Source organism: Notothenia rossii (genome assembly GCF_949606895.1).
Source record: "Notothenia rossii genome assembly, chromosome: 9".
NCBI lineage: Eukaryota > Metazoa > Chordata > Actinopteri > Perciformes > Nototheniidae > Notothenia > Notothenia rossii.
In genome coordinates, this window is record NC_136907.1 from 24971174 (window position 1) to 24998850 (window position 27677).

The window sequence follows — 27677 nt, forward strand, 5'->3', positions numbered from 1 at the left end:
AGGCAGATAGAGCTGTTGTGCATACATCTACAGACCACAATGAGAACACTTTGTTCAAATGGAGAAGGAAAATATTAGATTCTCCTTTTCCCCTTAATCAGTGGGTGTTTCTCAATGTCGAGTATGCTTGCTTGGTAGTACATGTCTTCCGAGTCACTTGCTTCAGAAGCGAGGCAGGAATACTTCCTGGCATTCAGAAAACAAAGAGTGGAACAGGCGAGCAAGTGTGCAGGTGTGCGTCATATGAGAGGCCCGCCTTACATTTCCCCCCCCACAGATTTGGGGAAATTGGTCCGTGTGCAAAGCATTGTGGGGATTTTAAGACCGCAGAGTCTACACATGTGCATCCTCGAAATTTATCGCTAAGTAGTACGCCGGCCTCGGTAGAATTCCAAGTATGCTGGACATTGGAACAGTCCTTCGGCGGGCACTCGATGACGTAGTATGCTTGAAATAGTGGCTCTGGAGCAGCTTTACTCAACATTGAGAAACACCCACAGAGTCTCTCCCAACTTGTGCACATACTATGTTGCTGACCCTTTGACCCTTTGCTCAGTTTGAGAATTACAAGCATAAAGGGTTTATTATTCCCATTTTGTTATTGATGGTTGCTCAATTGATTTTCTCATAGGCCAGCTGCTTATGAAGCCTTTCCCTTGTTATCATGTGTTTTCCATCAAGTGTATAGCCTTTTCCCCCCATTTGTGTATTTAACGGGTTTGAAATGTGTTTAACAGTCTTTACGCCTGCCAATAAATGCAAATGTCCATGACTTAGCAGAGTTTAAGTAGTTCCTTGTAGTGTGATTAAGTTGTTTTCACAAATTTCGCAACAGTGCAAGGGAACTGTTTCAGTTTATGGCGAGGGATTTCCAGGAAGACGAATCAGATGTTTGTATTTTCTGACAGTCATCATTAAAAACCTATCAATCAATCAATCAATGTTTATTTATATAGCCCAATATCACAAATGTTACATTTGTCTCAGTGGACTTCACAGTTTGTACAGAATATCAGTGACAATACGACACCCTCTGTCCTGAGACCCTCACGTCGCACAAGGAAAAACTTCCAGAGAAAACCCACAGTTTAAAGGGAAAAATGGGAGAAACCTCAGGGAGAGCAACAGAGGAGGGATCCCTCTCCCAGGACAGACAGACGTGCAGTAGATGCCGTGTGTAAATTTAAAAGATAATACATTTGCAACATAGGTATTCCAAATGTTTGGAAATGCATGTGTGTATAAAAAAAAAACCTAGCACAGTTTAAGAAGTTGGGGGCCTTGTAAGTGTCCTTTTGTTGTTTTCACAAATGTCGCAATAGTGCAAGGGCACTGTTTCAGTTTATGGCCAGGGACTTCCAGGAAGACCTGTCAGATGTTAGCATTATCTGATAGAAAAGATATAAAACAGATGGTTTACTATGTGAGTTATTGTCCTGTACTCCCACAAATACTCTACAATATCTTAAGGGATCATGCATATTACATTCTGTCAGCTATCTTTGTTTCATTAACTGCATTAGCCAGTTTCTTCAGAAAAAATACATGAATGACAAGCTGTTATATAAACTCTGCCTTTGATTCATTCCAGTTTAATGGACTGTAATAAAACATGACGAGTTACCTCCATGATATAGAGTTACTAACCGTTAGTTGAAAACAAGTGAAAACACAGCTTAGATGAAAGATATTTAAGAAAAACTTTATTTGTGACTTATAACAAAACACATTACCAGATGAAATAATAAGATTCACTATTATCACCTTTACAATGAAAAGCAGGTGTACAAAAAAAGTTATGAACTGATCTGCACTGTCACAGTCGACTGGCGTGCACCACTCACTGCCAAACCCAGCGACCGAGGAACATCCACTATACACAAGCAGAGAATACATCAACTTTATTTTTGTTACAACGTTTTATGTATTTTGACTTTTTTTTTCTTCTTTTTATACCGTTTTCTTTACAAGGGATATATATGGAGGATGAGTAAATGACTTTCACACTGGTGTTCGTTTGATCATCATTTCAAAGTTTAACACAACTTTCAGGAATGATTTTCTGATCTTAGAAAATCATAAGGGTAAACACATGGGGGAGGGGGAAGCATTTCGTAGCATAACACAATAGCATTATGTATATCTAGAAGATTAAATTCATTTTCAACAGGATAAAAAATGTGATTCTTTTAGGTTTTTTCCACAGAATTACTGTTCTCAATAGCTATGTATGTATGTATGAATGTGCGTGGGTCTTCCAGTGTGTGTATATTTGAGAATGTGTATCAGAGGTATATGTATTCCGATACGCATCTCCCAGTGGAAAAACATATCTATGTATATATAGTATCTATATATTATCTGTTTCCTTTGCTTATAACATGCAAACAGCCACTTGGTGATCTGACAGAGGTACACCTGAAGGACGGGGTAGGGGGGGAAAACACATGTGCATGGGAGGGATCGAGCCCGAGCAGCACCTACATTTCCCTACTGTGAGTGGTAAGATGATGTTTAAAAGAAAGGAACACTGAGGTGAGGTTTTATGACACTTTTCCTTCATAGTAATGCTGTTCCAATATCTAAAACTGTTTGCTACCATGCCACACCTGGGTTTCACAATGTCAGGGCCAAACAAAGCGTATCGGTTTTACACCGTTCACACTTCGACAATGAAACTTGGACGTTCTTTCTGCACAGCATGTCCTTGCAACACTATTTCTATCGATTGTGTGCAGCAATTAAGACAAAAAGTATCCTTTCAAAGGTCTTGCTAGCTGAGATTATTGTCTTACAAATGTCCTCCACCTCCAATAAATTGGATTCCCCCCTTTCCAAGTCAACCACAAGTCAACCTCCTTCCACTGCTGCTGAACTGCGCTGCATGTATTTTGTACATGGTTTTAGTCAACCCCACGTTTATCAGTTCTTACTAATGGCTGACAGAAGAATGACTGCAATGCCTCTGCTCATGCGAAAGAGGAATGACCTGCCCAATTAACTCTGCTGCAGTTTCCTCATCTTCTACGTTGGAGCTGCACAATGACTATTCTTTTGCTTCTCCATTTTGTCTCAACATTTCCAGTACAGCATCAACCCAGATTCAACTAACTTGTCAGATTTTCTAACAATGCACTATGCAAGTGATGACAGATACACTTTGGCTGAAAGGTTCCTAAGCTCAGCTGAAGTTGAACCTAACAAAAGATGTGTCTTTGTGTGTGTACTATATGTGCATGTATCTATCTGTGGTATTGAAGCAGAATGACTTCCATGAGAAATGTCGTCCAACCATGTTGATTCGAAGAAACGGGAGTAGAGCAAGGAAACAGGCAGCGGGCAAGCAAATGCTCCAAGCACTGAAGCAGTTGAGGCAATGGCACAGGGCTTGAATAACAACTACTTAACATTCAAAGACAGAAGAAGAGGGAACAGGCTTGAACAGAAATGAAGCAGCAAGCAACGATCCTGCTTCCCATCCATATAATACACTCAATATTAAGGATGCCATTGGCCTCCCGTTAGTGTTCTTTTCGTATATTTTTGTGTATTCTGTATATATGTATGTAAGAGAGAGTGTGTTTGTGTGTGTGTATGTGTGAGTAAGAGGCTGTGTTTGTGTACAATAATGTCAGTCTGAGTGTGCTGATACACAGTGGGATTATGACCCCATTGACCTGTGCCATATTCCAAGAAAAGAGGCATGGTCAGGTGCCGGTTGCATCAGCTGCACGTAGGTTCCCTAGTTTTATCCGAAGTTAGCCACTTATCCCGATCCACGCATTGCTAAAACACAAGCGGTAGCACCACAAAAATCTGTTAACCTTAAGTCACAACTAAATAGTTAAGCAAGCAAGTAAGCAGGTGCAAATTATACAAAGTCACACAATTGCACTCACTAACAGTAAAGCAGAACTTTTTTTCCCATTTTTTTTTAACATTGTTCCTTTCTTCAGTAATTCCATGCCAATTTGCAATTTTTAAGGACTATAACAGTGATGTTTCTGCACATTTTCTACACAATGACACATTACTGATGACAATTTTTGAACTAAGATTTTTTTTTTTTTTATTCCATTCCATTAAAATCAATTTTCTGAGACCTGGCAAAATTGTATAATGCAGTAAACTATACCCTGTGTTCACTTTAATGCATATGTTAATGGTAAATAGTTTCAGGGTCTCAGCTCATTCATTTTTGTGGCAATAATATGACAATGGCTCACAAAAATCTGAAATCTCGGTTATAATTTACAGCCGTAGAGTTGTCCGCTTACTACCCACGGTACAATCGAATCGAGTAATTTGCTAATAGCAAATTAACCAGCAGTTATGGAGAAACTACTTTATACCCTAACCTTGGAACAAATTTGCGCATAGTTGGTGCAACCCAGTCCAAGTCCTCAGCCTCAGCAGTGTGCTATATTACATTGAAAAACAGAGCTCTTTGTTAGAGTGTGGTCCTACTTGTCTCAGCCACCCCAATCTCTTAAAGGTGCTAATCTCATGATACATATACTGTATGCTGTTACTTTTTCATTTTCATATTATTTTTTACAAAAGACCGCATTTGCTGAATTTCTACAAGGCCTCCGTAATACTGAAGACAAAAGCCTCGGTTTCATTTTTTTTGTTTGGCTTCCACTTCACCTCCAAGTAGGTTAGCCAAAAAGGAAGGGGGCTGCATAAAGACAGAGAAGCCAACACAGGCAGCCTCAGCTGACAATGGTCAGATACAAAGAGAACACCTTTTCAGGTGTTTTTGTTTTATTGTATAAAGTGGGGCAGGGGGCAGCAAATCACAGAAAGGCTAATCTAATCCAATAAAACCCTTTCTGTTTGAATTTGGTCCAACCTTTCGATCAAGTCTATCCATTAAGAACATTTGTTTACCATAAACCTTAGACTTTTATAGGCCTACTTTATGGATCAAATGAGCCAAGACATTTGTTTAACACGTTCTTATGACGTGGGGAGCCAGGCCTGTTCTAATGAGGGTTTGGCCACTGTACAATGTCTATGCAAGTATTGTGCAAGGAGGCTCCCTCGTTTCTACAATATGTATTTGGCGTTTTTTCTGGCTCTGTAATTGGGATGGTAGTTTGTTGATAGCTCTGTTTTCAAGTCACCCCTTCACCTCTAATCATCATCATCCTTGCCCTTATCCTTCTTGTCTTTCTTGTCCTTCTTCTTCTTTTTCTTCTTCTTGGCCTCCTCTTTCTTGCCGAAGCTTATGAAGTCACCTTTGTCATCTACGGGGCCGGCGTCCTGGCGAATAGAAATGATGGCTGGGGATCCGGGGATGATGAAGGCTTCAGGATGAATCTCTCCGGGCCTCATGGGCTGAGGAGGGTAGTAGCCCTGTCCGGAAGCGCCGTACCTGAAGTGCCAGCTGTTGCTGTCTACTCCAGCGCCCACTGGGGGGGAGAGTTCACCACCATCTCCATCTGCACAGGTAGGACAAATAAAAATAATGATGTCAAGTCTAGCTACTCATTACATTTATGAAATCCTTTCTTGAGTCAATAAGCTATTGAATGTTAAATTAGGAAATCGATTATTATATTATTTAATTACAAGTTGAACAAACTTGTTCAAACAAAAGAGTTAATATGTTCAATTTTGATATTTAATGGTGTGACGTGGAATCCTTATTCTTGGAAGTGTACTCTCGGCTTGGACAAAGTCAGTGTGTTGGGATTAGTTGAGTGAAATACTTGGAAAAATATTCTCGTTGCCAACAAGAAAAGGCCAGAGTGACATGAGAGTTAGGAAGAACAATTATTAGATCTGTGACAGAAAATGTGCACCAACCAGATGGGGGCAAGAGAGTTGTTATGTTCCTTTGGATGTTCTTGTTTTGACAAAGCTTGGCATCCTGTAACTTATCATACTAAATAACGTAAGCTAGGTGGGTGGGGAAAGTAACTACAGTATATATGTGTGATATTTGTATAATTGAGGCGCACTCTTGGTATTGTTTCCGTGGTTTATCATATTTGACACTGTAATAAAACTAAAAGACCTGTCGGGCTTCAAATCTCCTCCTGCCTCTCGTCTGATCCTTTCCGGCCACTACAGGTGCTGGTAGGCCGATTTTTATGTCTTACATGCAGGCTAGCTATCACCCAGTTTTCAGTTTTTATGCTAGGCTAAGTGAAACAGTTGCTACCATTCTAATGCATCAAATGGGCAAAACTGCACCTACTTTGTTCTAAAAGTGAAACCAAAAAAAGAAACGGGCTATATAACTGAATTACAAATATCTTTTAACTTTTTTAAGCACCAAAGCTACATAGCCATGATAAGGAAAAGATTGTAATTTGTGTGAAAATTAAATGAAAGTGAAACATTTTCATGAACACAAAGAAAACAACACATCTCACTAACATTGGTCTAGTCCTGTGTTTTTAGTTTTTAGCTTTTATACTACATATATTAGCTGACTTCTGCCTCTGCAGTGATAATGACTTCTGCTGCTTTAGTTAGTTGTCGCCTTTTTGTTTGAATTGTTCTCGTTAATCAACATTATTAACAGTATGAATAGACTGTAGTATTTACTGGTTGAAGTAGCAGGCCCTTTCTGACCCAAACCCATAAATCTGAAATCCATTGATAATGCCCATTAATTGGTTGTTAAACTAGGTCTAGCAATCTTCTTCAACAACGCATTTACAAATGTAGAACCATTCCTTGAAGTATAAATTCCAAAGTAGCTCTTTACAAATTATATTTTGATCACTTGTGAGTGGCAGAAGCAGGGCAGTCCATTCTGACCGCGACTTCACAGAGGTAAATCCACCTTTGCTACTCAATGTGAATTAATTGTCCTGCTTGTCATGCATAGCTTCCTAATAAGACTTGATGATTTGGTCCTTGAGATGTTCATCAAATCTGACATGTAAGGAATAATCAAAATGGTGCACAAAAGCGTGGAGAGCAGTAGCCTGACAATGGAGCGCTAGCCACAGGGAGTGGATGTTTTCAGGACAGATAGACCACAGGAGGGAACACTGGAGGGGGATAACCTTTAAACCACAGGGATGTTTGACTTGGCAGTGTTATTTGTATTTGGCTGATGACAGCAGCCTAATCCTACTCTCATAGGAGTCCAGAGACAGGGATTCAAAATCTAACATTTTGTCCTCAAGCTTGGATGTGACAGAAAGGAACCCATTTGGGGAAAAGATAGTAAGACAGAAACCTGTGTATATATAGAGGAATTGCTATGGGAAGTGAAAATAAGACATAGATATTAAGGTCAAAAGGTTAAAGACAGCGGAATGAAAAGGAAAGAGGACGTGAGATGAGATAAGAGGAGAGAGAGAGAGAAAGAGAGAGAGAGAGCTAGAAAGAGAGAGAGAGAGAGAGAGAGAGAGAGAGAGAGAGAGAGAGAGAGAGAGAGAGAGAGAGAGAGCTAGAGAGCTAGTAAGAAAGATGGGGGTGGGCGGGTTTTGCAGACACCGTGCTCTCAGGCCCACACCAGTTCCATCTGTGCTGACCTACTTTCTCTCTGGATTTAATTTAGATCAAACACGGCCCTTGCAAAAGATTCTGTTTGATTTTTTGTTGTAAGCTATTTATGACACTACTGGAATGCTGAAATAGTTTCAAACCATAGTCCCATTGGGAAGTACACTATTCTGAAAATGCATCCATGAACCGGCCCCTACAAATGAGCTCTTCAAGTATGAGAATACATTATATATAAATGGACTATAATAAGAGCAGATGTAATGGGCAGTACCACAATGCTCAATATTTTCATACATGTATGCCCTGTTTAACTACTACACCTTTCACATAAGGCTATTATATTTATTGAGCCATGACTCACTGAAAATTCATTTGATATCAACACAGTAAAGGATTGAGGTTGTAATATAGCAGGAGTGGTCAGATAGTGTGTCTTAAAGTAACAAAGCAGCAACGCACCATTGTGACAGGAACAGAAACACAGACACACATAAATCATTTGTTTTCTTCTTGCAAAAATAGAAGTATTCATTTGTAAGCTTCATTAAATAATAAGCTTGTGAAGAACCGGGATATCTAATAAATCACTTCAAGCCTCGACTGCAGAGGAAAATGCAGATTTAGTTTCTTTGTTTTAAAAAGGTTGTCTCATGCCAACACAGAATGGTCCTCCGCATTGTGACATACGTAGCTCCATTACATGGGCCGCCAGCTCTCTTTACATGGTGGTCCAGAAACAATTACATTTTGGAGCAGATCCAGAACAAGGCGCAAATACTTGAATTGTGTTTCTCAAATTGCTTCAACGATTCCAGAGAGGGTGTTTGTGGTGAAAGAAACATTTCCCAATCTGAAAAATAAGTCCACAACTGGGAAAATTCAAGTGAACGCCCCCTTACTGTATGTCGCAACAACAAATGTTATCTTTAGTACCAAGATGATGTTGAAAACTCTTAACAGTAAACAAAAACTTCTTTGTGGTGTCATGAACACACTAAAGTTAGATGGGCAACTACTCAAATGTGTAAATGGTTCCATTCAAGGAACACTTGGAAGAAGCTTGTGCCTTGGCAGACTCTTCCATTGCCATCGTAAATTGCCATTGACCCAAGTTATTTAGCTTGTTAAATGATTTGTCAGTGTCATATGTTATCATTTTGCCTTACCATTAGTATAATTCTGTAATGCTGTTTCAAAGGATTATGATTTGATGTTATGCTCTTTAATCTGGGTATTAAACACAGGAAGAGGATCTGGTATTTTTAAATCAGTCCGATTCAATGGCTTTCAATGGTTAGACAGGAAGATTGCTTCTCATGTGGAGGAGGACAACATTCTTAAAATAACCTGAAAAGACAGCCGGTTAGTTAGATGTGCAAAATACTCTCAGGCAGAATGTGCAAGATCTCATTCAGCCAGTAATGCAGTGAGTACATTTGCTGCACGCAATGCACCTCCATTTTATATAACTGACATTTCCTGTTACCTATTTAAAGGTGGGTAAGTGTTTTCAGTCGTTATATTTTGTTAATACATTATTTAGACTTAAACTGCATTTATGGAGGTAAAGACATACAAAGGACCTTTCTTTTGGCATTTCCAATCCATTCTATTCCAAAAGCAGCCTGCAAACTACCTTTTTATCATACAATGACTTTTAATTATATTTAAGTATAATGGGGCATGTTGCACAACTCTCTTACAGCTTTACAAATATGATTACACACAAATAATTTCAGACCCAAAGTAAATACAAACACCAAATGGAGGAGAAAGGTCAATAAGTGTACACAGTGGAAAGGGTTCTGCCTCCTGGAAGTTTGAATGTGCTCATTACATTTTAATCAAGCGGAAGACCTCTGCGGATGTCTGTTTTTCCTGACAAGTTTATTGTAAATATCGCTCACTTCAATTGTTCTTTAATACAGCTTGATGTGCACTTAGAAAATAACAGAGCCATTTAGAGAAAAATACATAAGCCTAAAACCAAGAAGGCCCAACTCAAGTATTTAAATTGGTAATCCAAAAACCAATGGCTGACATAATAGTGACTACATCCAGTTCTTATATAGGATCTATGATTAAAATGTACTAAGCCTGACGGAGGTGATGATGGGTTCACCTATACATCCAGATTATCCTCCGATTCAAATTAATATTCGTTTAAGATTTTATAGAAATAATAATAATAATATATTTGTATTTGATCCAAGTTATTTGGTTTTGGCCAGACCATTGCAGGCAGGCTACAGGACCTTCATTGTGGTGGACCACTCAGTATAGAAAAAGGTAACAAGAAGCCTTTAGATTTGGCCTGCGTAATATATTGTTTTCATTGCAATGTCCAATTCTGACATCGTTTTTTGTTCTTTTAAGGTGAATAAAAGCAGAAGACTTTGAAACGTACTAAATTTAATTTTTAAATAGTGCCTATTGAGTACATTTAAATGTAAAATGTTATCAATAAAATAAATATTATAAATAATTTCCTTTCATGTTTTAAGAAGAAATATAAATGCTAAACTCTGTAAACTTTAATATCTGTTTGTATATATAATTAAACCTGTGCTGATTATGAGCCTGAGACTGTTTTCATTGCCAGACTACGCTGTAGCTATTGTGCATACAACAATAAACCCTTTGAACCTTTGAATTACTGTACTAGTAGTAAAAGAAGCTGGAAACCTCACTATAATGACTGTGTTCCTGCAGTGAGGAAAATTGTACACTTTGAGAGCAGGACAGTGTTTGGTTTATTTGCACTTGATGAGGCTATAGCATTTCATGTCCTTATGACCAACAGAGGTAAAATGTCAAGTGGCTGTGAAGTGTCTAATCAAATGAGTATTGTCTCAGCGACTCGGGACATCCCAGGGCTCTCTGCAGCGGCTGTGACAAATCCAAAACCCTGACACTGTTAATTAGAATCCTGGCCCAGGTATTAATCTGAGATATTCCTCTGTGTGTGCGTGAAAAAAAGAAGTCATAACGTGCTGCAAGAGCTTTGCTTCCTCTGCTACTGTTTCTCTAACATGGAGGATTATTTGTAACTCTGCCATAGCTTCATATTAGCCTATATTTTGGAGCAAATTCGCATCCTGAAACGGATTATGGTGAAACGGCTGGTAAGCAGGTCAGCACAGCTCCTTGTGAGGAGGTTGCCATGACACCTGCTAGATATGTGGATGTTTGAAGCCTCATTTCGTGTCACCTTGATGTCCTTCATTTAAAATAGGCTGTGTTTTTTTCTATCTCATCCAAGATACGATTCCATCTAAAAAAGAATCCCTCTGGTGGTTTGTAGCACATAGGGTCACAAATCTGTGTGCGCAGAGTAACGCTTGTATAAATATGTGCGGTTTAGCCCATGCATTTTGCATGAGAAACATCTACCAGAACCATTATTTCCTCAAATATTACTGCATCCCCTTTTTCTTCCTACTACCTGCCCCTGCAGAGTCTGCTTCCCTTTTCCGTTCCCTGCTCCTTCCTTTTTTTTCTGTCTGTAAATTTTCCATTTAAAGATATGACCCGTTGCCATGGAAACTGCCTTCGCCCACTCCCTGCTGATGGAGGGTGCGGCTGCTGCAGCAATCTCTCAGTTAGACAGTGTTGCCAGGCAACAGGTCACATGGCGTTCCCTAGCAACAACACTACTGCAGGAACCTGCCAATCCTCTTAACCTTTCTCTTCCTCCATCCCCCCACACCTCGCTTTTTTCCCTTTCTCTCCATCCCCTTGTACCACTCCTTTGCTCTCCCTCTCTAAAATTGCTTTTAATGTTACTGGATCTCATTTTTTTTCCTTGGTACTCTCTTATTACTGATAATAGCTTCTCTCCCCCTCTGGCATTCGACAAAGGTCTCCTCATCTGCACCATGGGTCACTTACATAAACACAGTTTTGAGGGTGCCGCATTTAGATGCATCAGAGCATACAAGACAAATTCATGATAACAATTCACTGCAGACATGAAAATGTGTCACAAAAAAGGCTCCACCTCTTGATGCATAAGAGGATTAACCTGCAGTCCATTACATGTCTATGCCTTTAGTGCCAAGCCACTCATGACAAATTATTCATCATGCAACAACACATGTCTGCAGTAGACACTGTACACTCCGCTTAAAGACAATATTTGAGTCTTTACATGACCATGGTGGCAGCTTTTTTTTTAACTGCTTACAAAAACACATTCCTCTGCAGCCAACAGGCACATAGATGCTGGTAGAGCTTGTACCTTGAATCATTTCCCAGCTTTTTTCCCCAGAGAGAAGCGCTGACAGACAGTAAGACATATTCCGTCACTGGCTTGCCGTGTGATTGACTGGGATGCTACCCTTCACCCTCAGATCTCTACCCATGTTCTTATTCCTGCAGCTAGACAGAAAATCAATAAATGGCTGAAGGAAGGAAGGACGGAACAGCTCACAATGTTCAAAACACTGTTTCGAAGTTGTACGTTTTAAAAAGTTTTCCAATCATTGGACAAAAACCTGTCTTTAGCTTCCTTTGAGCTTGTGTTTCTGTGAAGCACAGGTCATTTCCTAGCCTGTTCTATTTACACTTATGTTGTGCTACATTTTCAGTCTTTAGCTCCCTATGCTGCAGCTGCTTTCAAGGGAGGATACAGTTGTTTATCTGTGGCTCTGTGAAAGAGCTCCAGGCTTTTGGCACCTCAGCTAAGTTCTGCATGAACACTGCAGTGGAATTCAGATCATATAGATATTCAAAGCAGATGTCAAATCCAAAGTTTTACCATATTATCTGAACAACGGATTCATTCAACTTCACAAATGTATTACATGTTGCGATTCTGATTAAATGTCATTTAGTGGCTTTTATTTTGAGACAACCTCTGTGTTGCATGCCCTATGGGACTCATTTCTGCTAATATTGACCTAGATAATATATTGTCATTTTTTATTAATTGTTTCACATTTTAGGAAGTGCTTTTTGTTGCAATGATGTTCACATAATACACATTTCATCTCTGTACGTTAAATAATAACCTAGTGTCAGGAGACAGTCAGCCTAGCTTAACCTGAAGACCAATATTTGGGAGAATCAGTAAGCCTAGCACTGTTCAAACGTAAAAGACAAATATTTCGGTACCTGTAAAAGTTCACGGACAAACCACATATCTTCTTTAAAGGTCCCATGACATGGCCATTTCTACTGATCATAATTCCATTGTTGAGGTCTACTAGAATAGGGGGCAACAAAGACAGGTCTTTTCTGTGTTAGAGTTTTACTCGCGACAGGTTGTACTTTGAGAGTTTGTGACTTTGCAGACCGTTTACATGCAGAAAAACCTGGGTAATAACCGGAAAAGCATGACATGGGACCTTTAAACAGTACAAAAGAAAACGGAAAAAAAATTCAAAACAACTTTCGGATTTTACACTTTGGCTCTTGTACAGAATAAACAAACGAGCCTATTATGCTGAATAGCAAGCTTTAGAGGTGCTGGTAGCCATTTGTAAAAAACAATTTTAATCAAAACAAGGCTAGCCGTTTCCCGTTGTTTATAGTCTTTATGCTGAGCTAAGCTAAGCGTATCATGGCTGTTTTCTAATGAGCTACAGATATGAGAGTAGAATGATTCTTCTCACCCAACCCTTGTTAAGAAAACAAACACGCGTTTACCAAAATGATAAATTAGTGTACTTCTTTACTTTAGCTTACTAAACTATTATCTGTTTCCTTGAAGACTTAAAATCTGTCTAAAGTATTTGTTTTGTGGCACTATTAGAGAGCATACATAATCAACAAAAAAATGATAGTCCACATCACTGTAGCAATTGTTTAGCTAACAGCTAACACAACAGTTTATGCCCTGGGCAGTGTTGGGTTATGCCCTTCTGTCTAATGATGTTATTATTTATGTATATACGAATAGCTTGTACAACCTACTGTGTTTATGAACCCCAGGGTTTAATTTATTCACCTGCCAGCAGCTTTATTGGAAGGGAGTAACATGAGTGCAGCGACAGGGACATGAACACATGCTGGCTTCCCCGACCATTATGTTTTTGGCACGCACAACAAGGGTCCCAGAGGAATTAAATCTTTGGTGCCTGCTTAACATGCCTTTCAACAAATACCTTGGAGCTGTATATTGCGTAAGGACATTCCAGTACACCTGACTTGAACATCCTCTGCTTTTTAATACACAATTTCCCCAAATAAGCTGACACTCTGGGTGCTTTTCCCCCACTCTCTCCTCACTGCTACTCACCTGCAGCGCTGGACACAGTGGGCCAGTTCTGGACCAGCATCCCCTGGGCCCCCTGCACCATAGAGGACTCCTCCATGTGGACCGAACTGAAAGGCAGAACACATTCAGCAAACTCAATGAGACACTTCAAATCAAATATTAATTCAACCTTTGAATCAAACATTGAGTCATTATTCATGACTATACAGTCTGGCTGTTAAGCATTTTCATATTAAAGAAGTTTTTTTTTATGATAGTATAGATTTCCAAAACATCAACTGAATGGCTATTAAACGCTTACATTCTAAACATTTCTAGCAGCATTGGCCACTATTTTCAGGCCTCGACAACCCCAGTGCAGAGAGCGACTACTTTTGGACTACTACACCTATTTCTTGTGCTTTTGGTGCCCCTAGAATCCACTTCCCAGTTTTCATATCTTAAAAAAACAACAACATTCAACCCTTACATGTACAATACTCTGCCTTTAAACAGTGTGAGAAATCCCCTTTTACCCTAAAATAAAGAGCTAAATAAAATTGAGCCAACATACATTTTATTAAAGGTCCCATGACATGGCCATTTCTACTGATCATAATTGTTGAGGTATACTAGAATAGATTTACATTGTGCAATTTTCCAAACTCACATTGGTTTCTCATACAGCATCTTTGTATAGTATGTGTATTCACTCTCTGTCCTAAACGGTTTGTTGGAGCTCCTGCCCCCCCCCTCCCTATGTGCTCTGATTGGTCAGCTCGCCCACTCTGTTCTGATGAGTCAACCACCGTTACAGCGGAACATCAGTGATTATGTGTTACAATGGCGTTAGCAACCAGAAAATGACACCAGTAATGAAAAACAGATGAGAATGCTGCGTGGGGTCTGGGTGCCGTGTTGGCGGGACGTGCTCACTGCTGTGAGGAGGGGACAGTGTGAGCTCTATTACTGGTGTCGTTTCCTGGTTGCTGCGTGGGGTCTGCGAGACAGCGAGACATTGCGAAACTCAGCCTGAACTAAGCCTGAGCACCATGGACGCGGGAAGGGGGGGTGCTGAGGGGGTTGCAGCACCCCCATCTGTGATGCTCCACTAGCACCCGCTCCCCCAAACGTGGCGCACCTACAGTGTAAGCGTGCCACAGTTTCGCCACTGCGAGGCTCCACTAGCACCCCCCCCCCCCCAGCTCGTCACACATTCTAAGCTGAGAGAGTGTGTGTGTGTGAGGAGCTCCACGGATTGGTCCATTTGGACCAATGGGTCCATTTGGGTATGGTCACGTCACTGTACCCAGGAAGAAAAAGAAAAATCTCCAACGAGGCGCTCTGGGGCAGCATAGACAGGTATTTTCTGTGTTAGAGTTTTACTCACTACAGGGTGTACTTTAAGGGTTTGTGACTTTGCAGACCGTTTACATGGATAAAAAGCTACACAACACAAAAGGGGACGGGTAATATCCGGAAAGGCATGACATGGGACCTTAAAAGAGCCCTGTTTTGCTTATTTTCAGGTTCATATTTTTTTTTGTGCCTTCTGTGTAGAGCTGTATTGAAATGACGGTAAAGTGACTGGGTGAACTTACGGTATGTGGCAATGCATGCGACTATTGAATATAGAAGAAGCCATTTAGAACATTTGCTTTCAGTTTAGTATATTTGTGTAGCTGTTGAGTAACACAGGACTTGCTGTGGTTTAGAGTTGTCACGCCCTTACCCCTATTTTCCCATCAACCTTCTTCTACAATTCATTCTCTCTCACGCTGAGTGCCTTTCTTCTGTAAACGCCGACTGCAGCTGCTTCACAGTAAAAGCTTTCCAATAGCACTTTCTACTTTGCTGGTTTTTCATCTGTCAACCTATTTTAGACTCCGTTATTTACATATTCAATTGGGATACATAACATTTTGAAAGTCCTTAAGTGTTTCCAGCTGACCTTATTACATATTTATATTTTAATAATTATGTGTATAAAAAGTAGGACACTCCTACCACACCCAAATGAAAAATATTAAGAATTCACGCTACAAACAGAACATAGAATATCAGGATGTTGGCAGTTTTTGAAGTGTGAGATTTTTTTTATTTTAAATGTCATCGTAGACATGAAACCCAAAGGGTGTTCTTTTCTGGGATCTACTATTTTATTCGACTCAGCGGGAGGGCTGTAGATGTAGAAGTCATTCCTTTTATATATTTTCTAAAAGAGGGACTCAAAGTAATTATTATTTTTAACATTGAATAGTAAGATGATTGTTTTACCCTTTACATTACATTACATGTTAGACGCTTTTATCCAAAGCGACTTACCAGTGGCGAGCCGTCAGGAACCTCTAGGCAACATTTTTTTGCTGTTTACAGCATTCCACTATAGTTCTTTGATTCTTTAATCATCTTATTATTTCATCAAATAGTTTGGCTCTCAATAACTTCAGCTTACTTTCAGCAACAGAAACCATTCAAATATCAAACTATTCAGCCTTTTCAGCACATGATGGGAAACGTTCAACTTTTTCAAAATATTTTATACTTGAAATATTCAGCTTTTTAAACTCTTTTTTTAAAGGCCATGTAATGCATCTAACACAGGTGTTTTTTAACATGTAGTTTAGATATCACCAGAATAAAAATAAATAAAAATGTTTAAAGTTTCGTCATAATTAAATGACATATACGTTAAAAACCGATGTTGGTTCCGAAGTTTGCCGAGTACGCCCCCGATCACTCCCGAACGAGCGGTGACGTCACACGTGGCAAACATTGCCATTTGATCAAATCAGTCCAAATGGCAAGCAACGCGATAACTTCAGACAGCAACAGCGACAGCGATCATTCAAGCTCAGATTCAGTGGGTTATCTGGATTCAGTTACAGAAGTAGAGAGTGAACCAGCTAGCCTTTCACTTCAAGGCATTTTGCCTTATAAGTACGAGCCTCCTGCCCAGCAATCGAACAACGAGGCAGAAACTTGTGAAAGAGAAGCGGATTCCGCAGCCGGCGAGACTCGAGTCGGCAATACTGAATGGTAAATACTGTTTTATTTAGTTTGACCTGCACTAAATGTCGATCTTAATTTGTCATCTTTTCCTCACACGTCCGGCAGATATTGTTTTGTTTTTTAATGTTATGTACAATATTCAGGTGTACATGTCAATGCTGTGAAAGCATGCCCACTGCAGATGAATGTGTATGCTGCAGAGAGATCTGGCAGGTGATGGAACAAATAGACAGTTTGCAACCTACTGACCAGATAGCAGAGTCCTGCATCGGGTCGGCTATCCGCGGGTACCCGACGGGTGACCCGCAAAAAAGGTGATTTGCGGGTGGTATTTTTTCAAACGCTTTTTTCCGGGTTCGCTTCTGGGTAAAACAAAGATGATGCGGGTCCGGTTGCGGGTGTTGCATAATAAATATATTTAAACAATAATAATTTAGTTTAATGTTTAAATCCTCAGACCTCTCCTCCGCGGTACCGAGCATAATCATAACCTCTGCAGTGCATCTATCTGCTGCTGAGCGCACCACATTCTGAATGGCTGAGGTGAAGCTCTCTATAGCGGAGAATACAGCATTTTCAATAACTCTTCCTCAAGAGCAAAATCCAACGTCTGGGAGGCTTTTGGTGTCATCCTAGATGGAGAAAATAAACAACATCCCAGGCTTTTTGAGCCAAATATGCAACTGCGTGTGTTAATAATTGCACGTTGTCACTGCTTATATATATGCGGGTTCGGGTCGGGTTGCGGATCATGTGCCGGCGGGTCGGGTCGGGTTGCGGGACTAATTGGCAATATGTGCGGGTAGCGGGGCGGGTTCGGTACTGCACGTCACGGGTGCGGGGCGGGAGCGGGTCTTGAAAATCAGACCCGTGCAGGACTCTGCCAGATAGAAGACACCGACGAGAAACCAAGGTGCATTATTAGCCACCCAGGCTTTAGAGAAGGCTGTCTCAGTGTTTGGACACTGAAAATAGCGTATCTTCAATACAAACAACAACACAGAGCAGTTGATGGCCCACTACACCAGTAAGTAAATATTGATTGACCCAACTGCCTATTGCAGCTTTGCTTTCATATAATACTTTTAGTCGCTACAGATATGGTACACTTTTAAAGATACCATTAAACTCTTTCAAGCAGTCAAAAACAGCTTGGCTTTTATTTTTTCTGTGTATGCAAGTTCAATGTATGCTTGAGAAAAGAAACAACTACACATGTGAGGAAATATATAAGAGGTCTATGATTCTGTCAAGCAGTCATGTACAACCTCATATTTATTTTGTACAAGTAAAATACAAATATCATGTTATAAGCCAATTTGTAACAATTGCTACATAATAGTAGGCTACTACATAACATTTTATTTTTCTCCAAATATATTTATAATCTGTATACTTTTTTTTCATTAGGAAGTATCGATATACAGCTTATCGACAGTTTGTACGTTGGTGCTGGGGTGTAGGCCTACTCGGCCCAAAAATCAGAGTCCCGCTGCATGTGCTGTAACCGAGATACGGAAGACTTACCCTGAGCCGGGAGGCCGCTATCAGGGATTTCAATGGCCAAATCTGTAATTTGACATAAGTCATGCAGCTGAACTGGTTAAAATGGTTTCGCATGATGTAAATAATTTACAAAGTACATCATTTACAATATTATTTTTCCAAAGAAACATGTAAATATAACAACATTTTCCAAATCACAAATTTGTAAGATTGTATTAATTTACTGTTTGATAAATAAAAAAGGGTTCTTTTGTTAATTTTTCACTTGTAACATTTTATCTTTATTGCAGTGTACATTAGTCTATTTTGGTATATGTGCGAGCCCACAAATAATTAAAAGTGGTAAAAATAATAAAGATATTCAGACATAATTCATTTTTGGCCTTACTTATTTCACTTCAACTTTTATATATTTCAGTCACTAGGCAAGTTCACTGTACTCTGGTGACATTTAGCTCAAGCTGGCATAACACCTGTAGTAACTTAATTCTGACCCGAGTTTTGTGCACAATCTTCCAGCACCCATGATCAATGTTTATAGCAATCAGGAAACATTCACAGCTCACAACTACACATCGCTTCCCCATCATGAATTGTTAGATAACAAAAGTTTAGCGAGGTCCGGTTACACATATGTTGAGCGAAAATAGCGGAAGGATACAAAACAAACAATCCAGACGAGGCTGGTGTTTGCCACGTGTGACGTCACACAGCTGGGTTAATGGCTGGCAAGCTTTTCGCTACCGGAGCGGAATAACACGGGAAAGTGGCACACATTTCATGTTATTTGGGGGGTATTTATGGAAAGAATCATTGATGTTGATATGTCAAATGAAACAGTGGAAAGTGATGAAGCGATTTATTAACACAGAATAACTTTTATTTTGGACATTACATGGACTTTAACATGTAACTCAATGGGAGGAAGCTTCAAATGCCCTTTTACCTACACCTTGCGCCAATTGCTTCTCCTTCCACATACTTTCAGCTAGAGACTTCATTCCAACTTTAAAATGATCACAAGACCTTCAGCTATACAACTTGTTCTTCAGATACTTCACATCTTTTACACTTTTTGAGATATTTAACTTAGTTTGGAGCTTGGTAAAGAGGCCTTCTTCAGATTTTAACATGAGTGTGTATTGCGCAGCTCGTTAAGGCTTACGAGTGCGTGATGTCACAGCTAGAGTGGAGTACAGCTCGAAATTCGCTGTACATTTAAAAAAAAAAACTGCCATAATTCCCAAACCCTACACTCCTTGGAAATCATTTTTTGTTAAATCAGAGCATTTAGGAATCAGAATAAGCTTTTTAAATGGCAACATTTGACTTGACAAGATACAATAAAAATGTTTTATTCTCTGAAAAGCTCCGGTGTTGCTTTCTAAATGACTGTTGCGGTACAAGTGACATCCTGCCAGTATGCAGGACCCTGAAATCAAAGCAGCTAAATGGATTTCAGCCATCATTTTATGTATTATTTACACCCATGCTTTCAGGTCAAAGAGTCAAACAGGACATTAAAAAGGGTAATAGGGCTAATTTCCCTTAAGCTTTCCTACATAAGCATAACACAACTGGGGGGGAAAGGATGACACAGAATCACTAAATTGTAACTTTAGATTAAGAAACTCTTGTAATGATGTTATAAACATCCAAAGCCAAGGGTTTCCAACCTAGTCCGGAGATTTTCCCCACATACATCCATAATGAATCCAACGCTTACTGTATAGGAGGCACTTCCCTGGCTGTGGCCTCTGCAATGCAGCAGAGCATCTACCTCAAAACTGCAACACGCTTATGTGTTACGTTGAATAGGGATTAGTTATAGATAAAAAAATAGCTGTGTGCATTCTGAACAGTGTGAGTTTAACTTTTCCATAATCAAGGGAGCTAGTTGTAACGGGTGAGGAAGTGACACAGATACTGGTGTTTTCTCCACTGACTGACTACCCTAGGAATGTGGGTCAGTAAAGTTGACGCTCCACGCTTTGTTTAGATATTTTACAGCATGCGTGTGTTCGGGTGAAGTGTTAATACATGAGCCTCTCTGTGTCTTAGCGTGTTACAGGCACTGCCATTCTAGAGATGGCAGCGGCAAATTGCAATGATGATTTATGTTAATCCATGTCATGTTACAGTGACTTGATGACATGATGCTCATTATGATACCCTCCACGCCATAGAAATTAACACTAATATCCAATTAAATCAAACTTAGACAAGGCAGAGGACTGCACGACTGAGCAGTGAGCATTGTTGGCAGGAAATTAGGAGAATTTAGTACAAATTACAGACATGCGGAGGTAAAACTCATTAGTCCCCGACGTTACAGCTGTCCTCGTATTAAATTAGCGAAACACTTGATTATATATTTTAAACAACTTTTCTGACATGATCATTACCAAATTCAAATGACAGATGTAGATACAAAAAAGCTATTTTTGGATCCAATTTCAGTATTCTCTGATTGCTTTGAAACTAATGATAATGAGATCTTTAGACCAATCTATAATTCAGATTTGGTCAAGCAACAAGGCGTAGGAATCTCACTGCAGGCCAATTAACAGCAGGAATAAAGTCTAAAAATGTCCTCTACTGTCTGTATTTACAACTTCTCCCCTCATCGCTGGACAAAAAGACACCCAGAAGGGCGTGCATGTGTGGTGTGCACGTAGAGACTGATGCATGTGTGGCTCTGATCATCTGAGAAAGGTCATAGTCAGCTCATTTGTCCTTCATGCTTCCTGCTTAAAGACTGGGGGGAAGCGACGCTCAGAATGTAGATGACCTATATAGTGTTACACTGCAGAGGAGGAGTGCTATGCATCCACTGATGGGTGCTGCAGATGGTTGTTCCCCAAGAAGGAAGGCGTTCAAAAAGTGATGCTGAGGGGGCCACTGATGGTTGTTTTTAATAATGGCACATACTGGCCTGCAGTTTTTTATTGCGCTGCTATCATTTCTGATGGAAGTCAATGAGAAGTGTAGGGATGTGCAAAAAAGGTGAGGATGTGTGGATACATGTTGTATTAGATTCTGTACATTTAGCATCTCTGATAAACAGCATTATGATGGGTCACTGTCGGTGTGCCTTTTTCTAGAGGATCAAAGTTGTAAAAGAGTTAAAAGATGGAAATGTGCTTACCTCTGCATCCCTGTCCTCAAAGATGCAGAATATCGCCAGTCAGCATTCGGGGCTTTCGGCTGAGCGAGCAGGAGGTAGAGAGAGAGAGAGAGAGAGAGAGAGAGAGGGAGAGACGGGAGGGGGAGTGAAGGGGGGGACGGGATAGAAGAGAGAGAGAGTTAGGTTTGATCTCATTCAGTGCAGCGCAAGGCTGGGCCATGGCCTCATCAATTAATCATGATACACATCCCAGCTCTGGACTTGATGGGAACACTGCAGTCGTGTCCCCCATCGCACACACACACACACACACACACACACACACACACACACACACACACACACACACACATATGCATATATTGATATCCACAGACACAGGACTTAAAAAAGGGCAGTAACTGAACGCCATTTTGACGAGTTTTTGCGGACAGTGTCACTCTGCGACTCTATAAATGTGGGAGTGGGGGGGGAAATGCCCTTTCCCTGAGTGCTGGCTGGACGTGTGTGTGTGCACAGACAGATGTGTATATGTGTGTGTGTAACTGTGAGTCTCTGTCTGCTCCTGATGAACCCGGGCTGAGCTGAGTGGTTGGAAGTCCCAGCAGTACCTGTGGTGAATAATTGCCTTTGAAAACCAATAAGCAAGAGCCATTATCGCCAGGGCAACCGCATCCTATACCTCTGGTTTATATTAGCCGGGTAGTAGATGAAGTATTTAGCTCGTTTATTAAAGTAAAAGCAGTAATACAAAACAGTAGATTTACTCTGTATAAAGTGAAAGTAACCAAACGTATTTGCGTCAAAAAATACTTCAAGTACAACAATTAAAATGACTCATCCTACACAGTGGCCTAATCATAAAACAATTCAGTACACAGTATTATATTATTGAATTATAATAATTGATGCACTAATATATTCATAAAATATTTAGTAATTGTACATTTTCATTATTAATTTGAATTTTCAATGTAACTTAAGCTAAGAGATAATTGTAGTTAAGTAAAAAATGAAACACTTCCTGTGCATTTCAATAGAGTAAAAGTATAAAGTGGCAAGAAATGAAAATTCTCAAATAAGGGAACTTAAATTGTAATTAAGTAAAGTATTTGAGTAAATGTACGTGTTTACTGTCAACCATTGTATTACCTGAGGCATTTATATAAACAATATCAGTACAGTATAGCATCGCAAATGTGGCTGAGTGTAAGACAATGCATGTTACAACTGGTCAATAATGTTTCACAAATTAATTTCTTCTATATTACATACCTTGGATATTTACTATACCGAAATTGAAACACATTGCCTGGATGAGGGTAATCTTTAACAACATATGTAACACTATTTTAAATGATCTTACATTAGCTCTCATCAGAGCTGTGATGGTGTAAATGGTAAGATTTATTTAGATATAAATACATTTATATGCTTTTTTTAGCCTCTCAAAGTTTTTTTTTACATCATATACAACTGAATACATTTGGGTTATAGACTAACATTTGTACGAGAAGATATTCAGAGATGTTGAAGCAACTTTGATGGACATTTCTTCCAATTCTCGGACAAAAATTATTGATAGGGAAAGAATTATTGACAAGATTAGTTATAAGTTAGTTGCAGCTCTGGTTAAAAGTATTGAGATTTTTGGACATTATGTTAAGGCTGCCAAGACGGCTATTCCATTGCCTTTGATGACACATTTTGCTGATGATAATGCCTTCATATTAAAAAAATACCATATACAGTAGTTCTCATAGGGGGAAAGCCCTATTTTAATGAGCTAATCATTCATGCCTGATTATGCCTACTCATCACTTTCCTCATGAATAGGTACCGTCTAGCTGCACTGTATGAAATAATGTGAACAGCTGCATTCATGCAAAAATTTGGCAGCATCATGTGGGTTGTAGCCTCGTAACGGAATAACCCTTAAAACAAACAAAAAAGCTGTGTTTAAGACACAAACCTGCTCAGGCAGCAGCAAGTGTCCCAGATAATGCTGGCACATTGTGTTCTTCAGTTCAATTCAGAGGGGAGTGTTTCCTGCTGGGAGAACCAGCATCTTTGAGTAAATCTAATTTACAGGGCTAAGGAACAGCAGCCGGAGGTTAATGTAATTTACAGTGCTACATTAGTCTTGGTTGGAGATTTTCTTGTAACTAATGTACCAGTGGCTGGCAACCAATAAGGATGATGCATCCAGAGATGAACGCCTAACCTTAGCAGCATTTGCCTTAATAATGGGACAGAAAAAATACATTATGCCAATATTTTTAGATTCTAATCTAACGTCTCCTGCATAAAGGCAAAATATATACCCAGAAATCTCCAACATGGACTCAATAAATCTCCAACATGAACATGTCAACATGAGAGGTCTAAACAAATGGCACATGTATCTTCAGGAAAGCATGTATATAGAGCATCTCGATTAGCATCCTGTCAATTAAACAGCGATATCAGTGATAATAGTGTTGGTGTTTTTTGTTGCAATATGTCATGTAATTCAGGGATTTTTGATGTAGTGTGTGAGGAATTAAATCATTAGATATGGCTTGGCAGGTGAAGGCATTCACTGTTTAACTCATATAGAATAGTTGTGCAAGTTCAGAAGAAACAACTAGTCATGTAGGGCCTCTGATCAAGTCACTTAACCCTTACTGCTCCAGTGCAAGTCACACACAACTCACACACACACAAGTCTGCCCCCACACACTAAAGTCCAACACACTTGCACAGAGAATGAGAGAGTTGTGAATACTACGTGACCTGTTCCTAGTGTAGATGTGATGACAACCTCAAACTGAAACACAAATCTCTGAATCATCAGAAATAACAGAAGACCCTGAAAAGCATCAGGCCTGACACTAATGTAGTGTGAGTGCTGAGCTGGGCTGGGCGACAGCACAGCACAAGTGGGAAATGCACAGAGAGAATGATGCACGCAAGGATTCAATTCATTGCAGGAGGCGATCAAACTTGACATACAGAAATATCAACGCCCTGCAGCAACACTATCAAACAGACAGAAATTATGACAATGCCTGCTATGGCAATAGACCTAATGAAAAGTCATGTTTAGTATGTACTAAAAAGAGATGTTACATTGTTTAGAGCTAGCAAATATGTCATACAAGTAGAGCTGCAACGATTAGTTGACTTATCGATTGAGTTGATGGAGATAATCTTAACATCTCTTGATCATCGATTATTCTTGATTGTTCTTTTTTCTGGACAAATGTCAGGAAATGCTGTTTTCAGCCTCTTAAAAATGCTGTTTTATATCATATTATTCTGAATATCAATAGGTTTCTCACTGACATTACAAAACATTAGAAGACTACAGACTTTCTGTTTCTTGTATTTTATATTGCATACAATGAATCTAGAAAATATTCTGCAGATGAATCCACATTGTATAAAAAAGTTTTTTTTTTTGCAGCCCTATGTACGTTAAAGCCATTAATGTGTAAACATGGTGATTCATGACCTTCCAGTCCTAACCTCCCACAAAGGTAAACATAAAGAATGAATGACCCACCTCTGGGCAGAGTTGCATGGAGGCATCAGGCATGCTCAGTCTGCGTACAAATCCACTGTTATTGGTGAAGAAGCGGTCGGCACCGCTGCCCCAGGTGCCACTGATAGGTCGTCCCGTGTTGTAGAACATGAAAGTGTCACTGCCGGAGGTGGCTGTCAGGCAGGTCTTGTAGCAGTAAGTCTTTGTTAGAGAGCCATTACCACGCACTTCGATGTAGTGAGGCTCCACTTTGAGGTCTCTCCGAAGCATCACATTGCTATTGGGCTGTGCTCCAGGTCCTCCGCCGCCTACCCCACCAGCACTCACGCTGCTGCTCCCCCCATCGGGAGGGGGCTTCTGCGACACACAGCAAGGAGAGCAAGACCCAGGTTGGGTGCAGTAGGCATGGCAACGAACGATTGCCAGCACCACAACAGTGACAAGGAAAACAAATGTGGTGGCGCTCAGAGCCACGATCAAGTAGAGGGTCACGTTGGAGAACAGCAGCGTGCTGTGGGGGCGTATGATTCTCTTCGGGTCAGGGGCCACTTTGGGCGGCACCTCCATGACAGCCACATTGATGGTGGCAGTGGAGGAGAGGCTAGGCTGCCCATGGTCCTTTACCACAACAGTCAGACCGAAAGATGTGGAGTTGTCCTCCAGGATCCTCCGAGTGGTCCTGATCTCCCCTGTGTGTTCGTGCACCTTGAACAGGTCCTGGTCAGTGGCCGTCTCCAGCACATACACCAACCAGGCGTTTGGACCTGCGTCTGCATCGTACGCCACCACTTTGGTAACCATGACACCAGGCTCTGCGTTCTTTTGCACTGTTTCCAAGGAGCGTGTGCCGTTGCCGGGAGGGTTGACTATCAGTGGTGCATGGTCATTCTGATCCATTACGTAGATGTAGACGGTGGCGACGCGACTGAGTGGAGGAATGCCCCCATCTTGGGCTTTGACCTGGAAGTGAAACTCTCTCAGTGACTCATAGTCAAAGGCTCGCAGGGCATACGCCTCCCCTGTATCGGCCTTCACAGACACATACGAGGTGACAGGGATGCCATGGTTGTTGTCATTGAGCACTGTGTAGGTGATGCGTGCGTTCTCTTTGATGTCTGCGTCTTGAGCTTTCACAGTACACAAAGAGGCTCCAGGGGCGTTGTTCTCACCCACATAGACGGTGTACGAGGTCTGCTCAAATCGGGGTGGGTTGTCATTAACATCAGCCACATCCACCTGTATGGTCTTCTCAGAGGAGAGGGGAGGGTTCCCTCCATCTGTGGCACTCAGAGTGACATTGTAGGCAGCAGTGGTCTCGCGGTCCAGGAAGGCTGAGGTAACCAGAGTGTAGTAATTTCTGAATGACTTGATCTTGAAAGGGAGGCCTGCTGGGATCTCTAAGCTCACCTGCTTGTTAGCGCCAGAGTCTCGATCGGTCACACTAATAAGGGCCACTACGGTGTCTGCACGGGCATCCTCCCTCACGGGGCTCGACAGAGATGACAGCACTATCTGGGGAACGTTGTCGTTTACATCAACCACCTCTACGACCACCTTACAGTGTGCTGCCACGGCACCAGGGCCCTTGTCCATCGCCTGGATGTACATCTCATAGGAGTTGGTCTCTTCATAGTCAACATTGCTCCTCACTCTTATTTCTCCAGTATTGGTGTTCATGCTGAACATCTGCCTCACTCTCTCAGGGGTGTAACTGCTGAAAGAGTAATACACCTCTCCATTTGTGCCCTCATCCAGATCAGATGCATTCAGTTGGATAACCAGGGTGTCTTTGACCGAATTTTCCAACAGTTTCACCTTGTACACTGAGCTGTCAAACGTGGGGACATTGTCATTTGAGTCCAGGACCCGGACATTGATTGTGGCCGTACCTGTTTTCTCTGGCGTCCCACCATCCACAGCACTTAGAATGAATTGGTGGTAAGGCGTCTGTTCACGATCAACGGGCTTTTTGAGCACAAGCTCAATGTGCTTTGTATTCAGTGAGGGTTTGTTGGACACCAGCGCGAAATGGTCGTTTGTGCTGAGCTGATACATGCGAACAGAATTGGAACCAATGTCTGGGTCTTCAGCGTTTTCAATTTGGAAACGAGACCCAGGCAAAGCAGATTCTGTGATTTCTAGTTGGTACTCGTCTCTGGGGAACTGCGGCGCATTATCATTGGCATCAACAATCTCCACCTCGACGTGGTGCACCTCATTGGGATTTTCGACCAGCACCTCCAGATTTATGAGGCAGGTGTTGGATAAATCACACAGTGCCTCCCTGTCGATCCTTTCGTTGACAAGTAATTTCCCATTTTTGGGGTTGACAATCACATAGCGTTTACCGCTGTTGGAGGTTACCTTAATTTTTCGGGTGGAGAGCTTTCGAATATCCAGCCCCAAGTCATGCGCCACATCGCCGACCAGTGCCCCATTTTCGAGCTCTTCGGTAACAGAATAGCGCAATTGTCCAAAGGAAAGGCCACAAAATAAGGAAAATATCACAAAATAAAAAGGCACATTATTCCCTATACAGTTGCATATCCCCGTCACAGCCATTGCAAGCTCAAAGGATCCGCAGACGGATTAAACGCAGCCTTCCGCCTGTTTAGCTTGCAGTATCTTGTGTCCCAGCACCTCATTAAGGTGGGCTAATTGGTCTCCCGGTAAAAGAAGCACAAGCAGCTCATCCATTGTGCTACCCGGCGGAGATGAACCCTCTCCAGCGCACCCATATTTCCTTTGTCCGTGATGCGCTTTTTTATCTCCAATGCGCGTTGCTGACGGGTGTGTTTCCCTGCCTCTGGAGCTGTGAGTTAGGTAAAGCC

At 40.9% G+C, this 27677-nt stretch overlaps 1 protein-coding gene and 1 long non-coding RNA gene across 2 annotated transcripts; one reads left to right on the forward strand and one right to left on the reverse strand.

Moving 5' to 3' along the window:
* Positions 1-1686: 1686 nt before the first annotated feature.
* On the reverse strand, positions 1687-27664 carry LOC307017796 (protocadherin alpha-C2-like). The gene is made up of 4 exons (XM_079647570.1): positions 24868-27664; positions 21342-21400; positions 13718-13803; positions 1687-5447 (listed from the first exon to the last, which is right to left on the reverse strand). Exons 1-4 carry the CDS (start codon positions 27406-27408, stop codon positions 5140-5142), a joined length of 2994 nt encoding a protein of 997 aa, XP_079503696.1. The 5' UTR covers positions 27409-27664; the 3' UTR covers positions 1687-5139.
* On the forward strand, positions 16254-18564 carry LOC307017800. Its single transcript, XR_013802258.1, has 2 exons — positions 16254-16714; positions 16831-18564. It is a non-coding gene; the product is annotated as an uncharacterized lncRNA (long non-coding RNA).
* Positions 27665-27677: the final 13 nt, after the last annotated feature.

Bases quoted from the DNA above. Each gene is read 5' to 3' on its own strand.
- LOC307017796 (XM_079647570.1), bottom strand. From the start codon at position 27,408: ATGGCTGTGACGGGGATATGCAACTGTATAGGGAATAATGTGCCTTTT. The intron at 21,401-24,867 runs GTGGGTCATTCA...CTGCTCGCTCAG, and splicing joins CCATGCAACTCTGCCCAGAG to CCGAAAGCCCCGAATGCTGA. The intron at 13,804-21,341 runs GTAAGCACATTT...TCTGCCTTTCAG, and splicing joins TTGAGGACAGGGATGCAGAG to TTCGGTCCACATGGAGGAGT.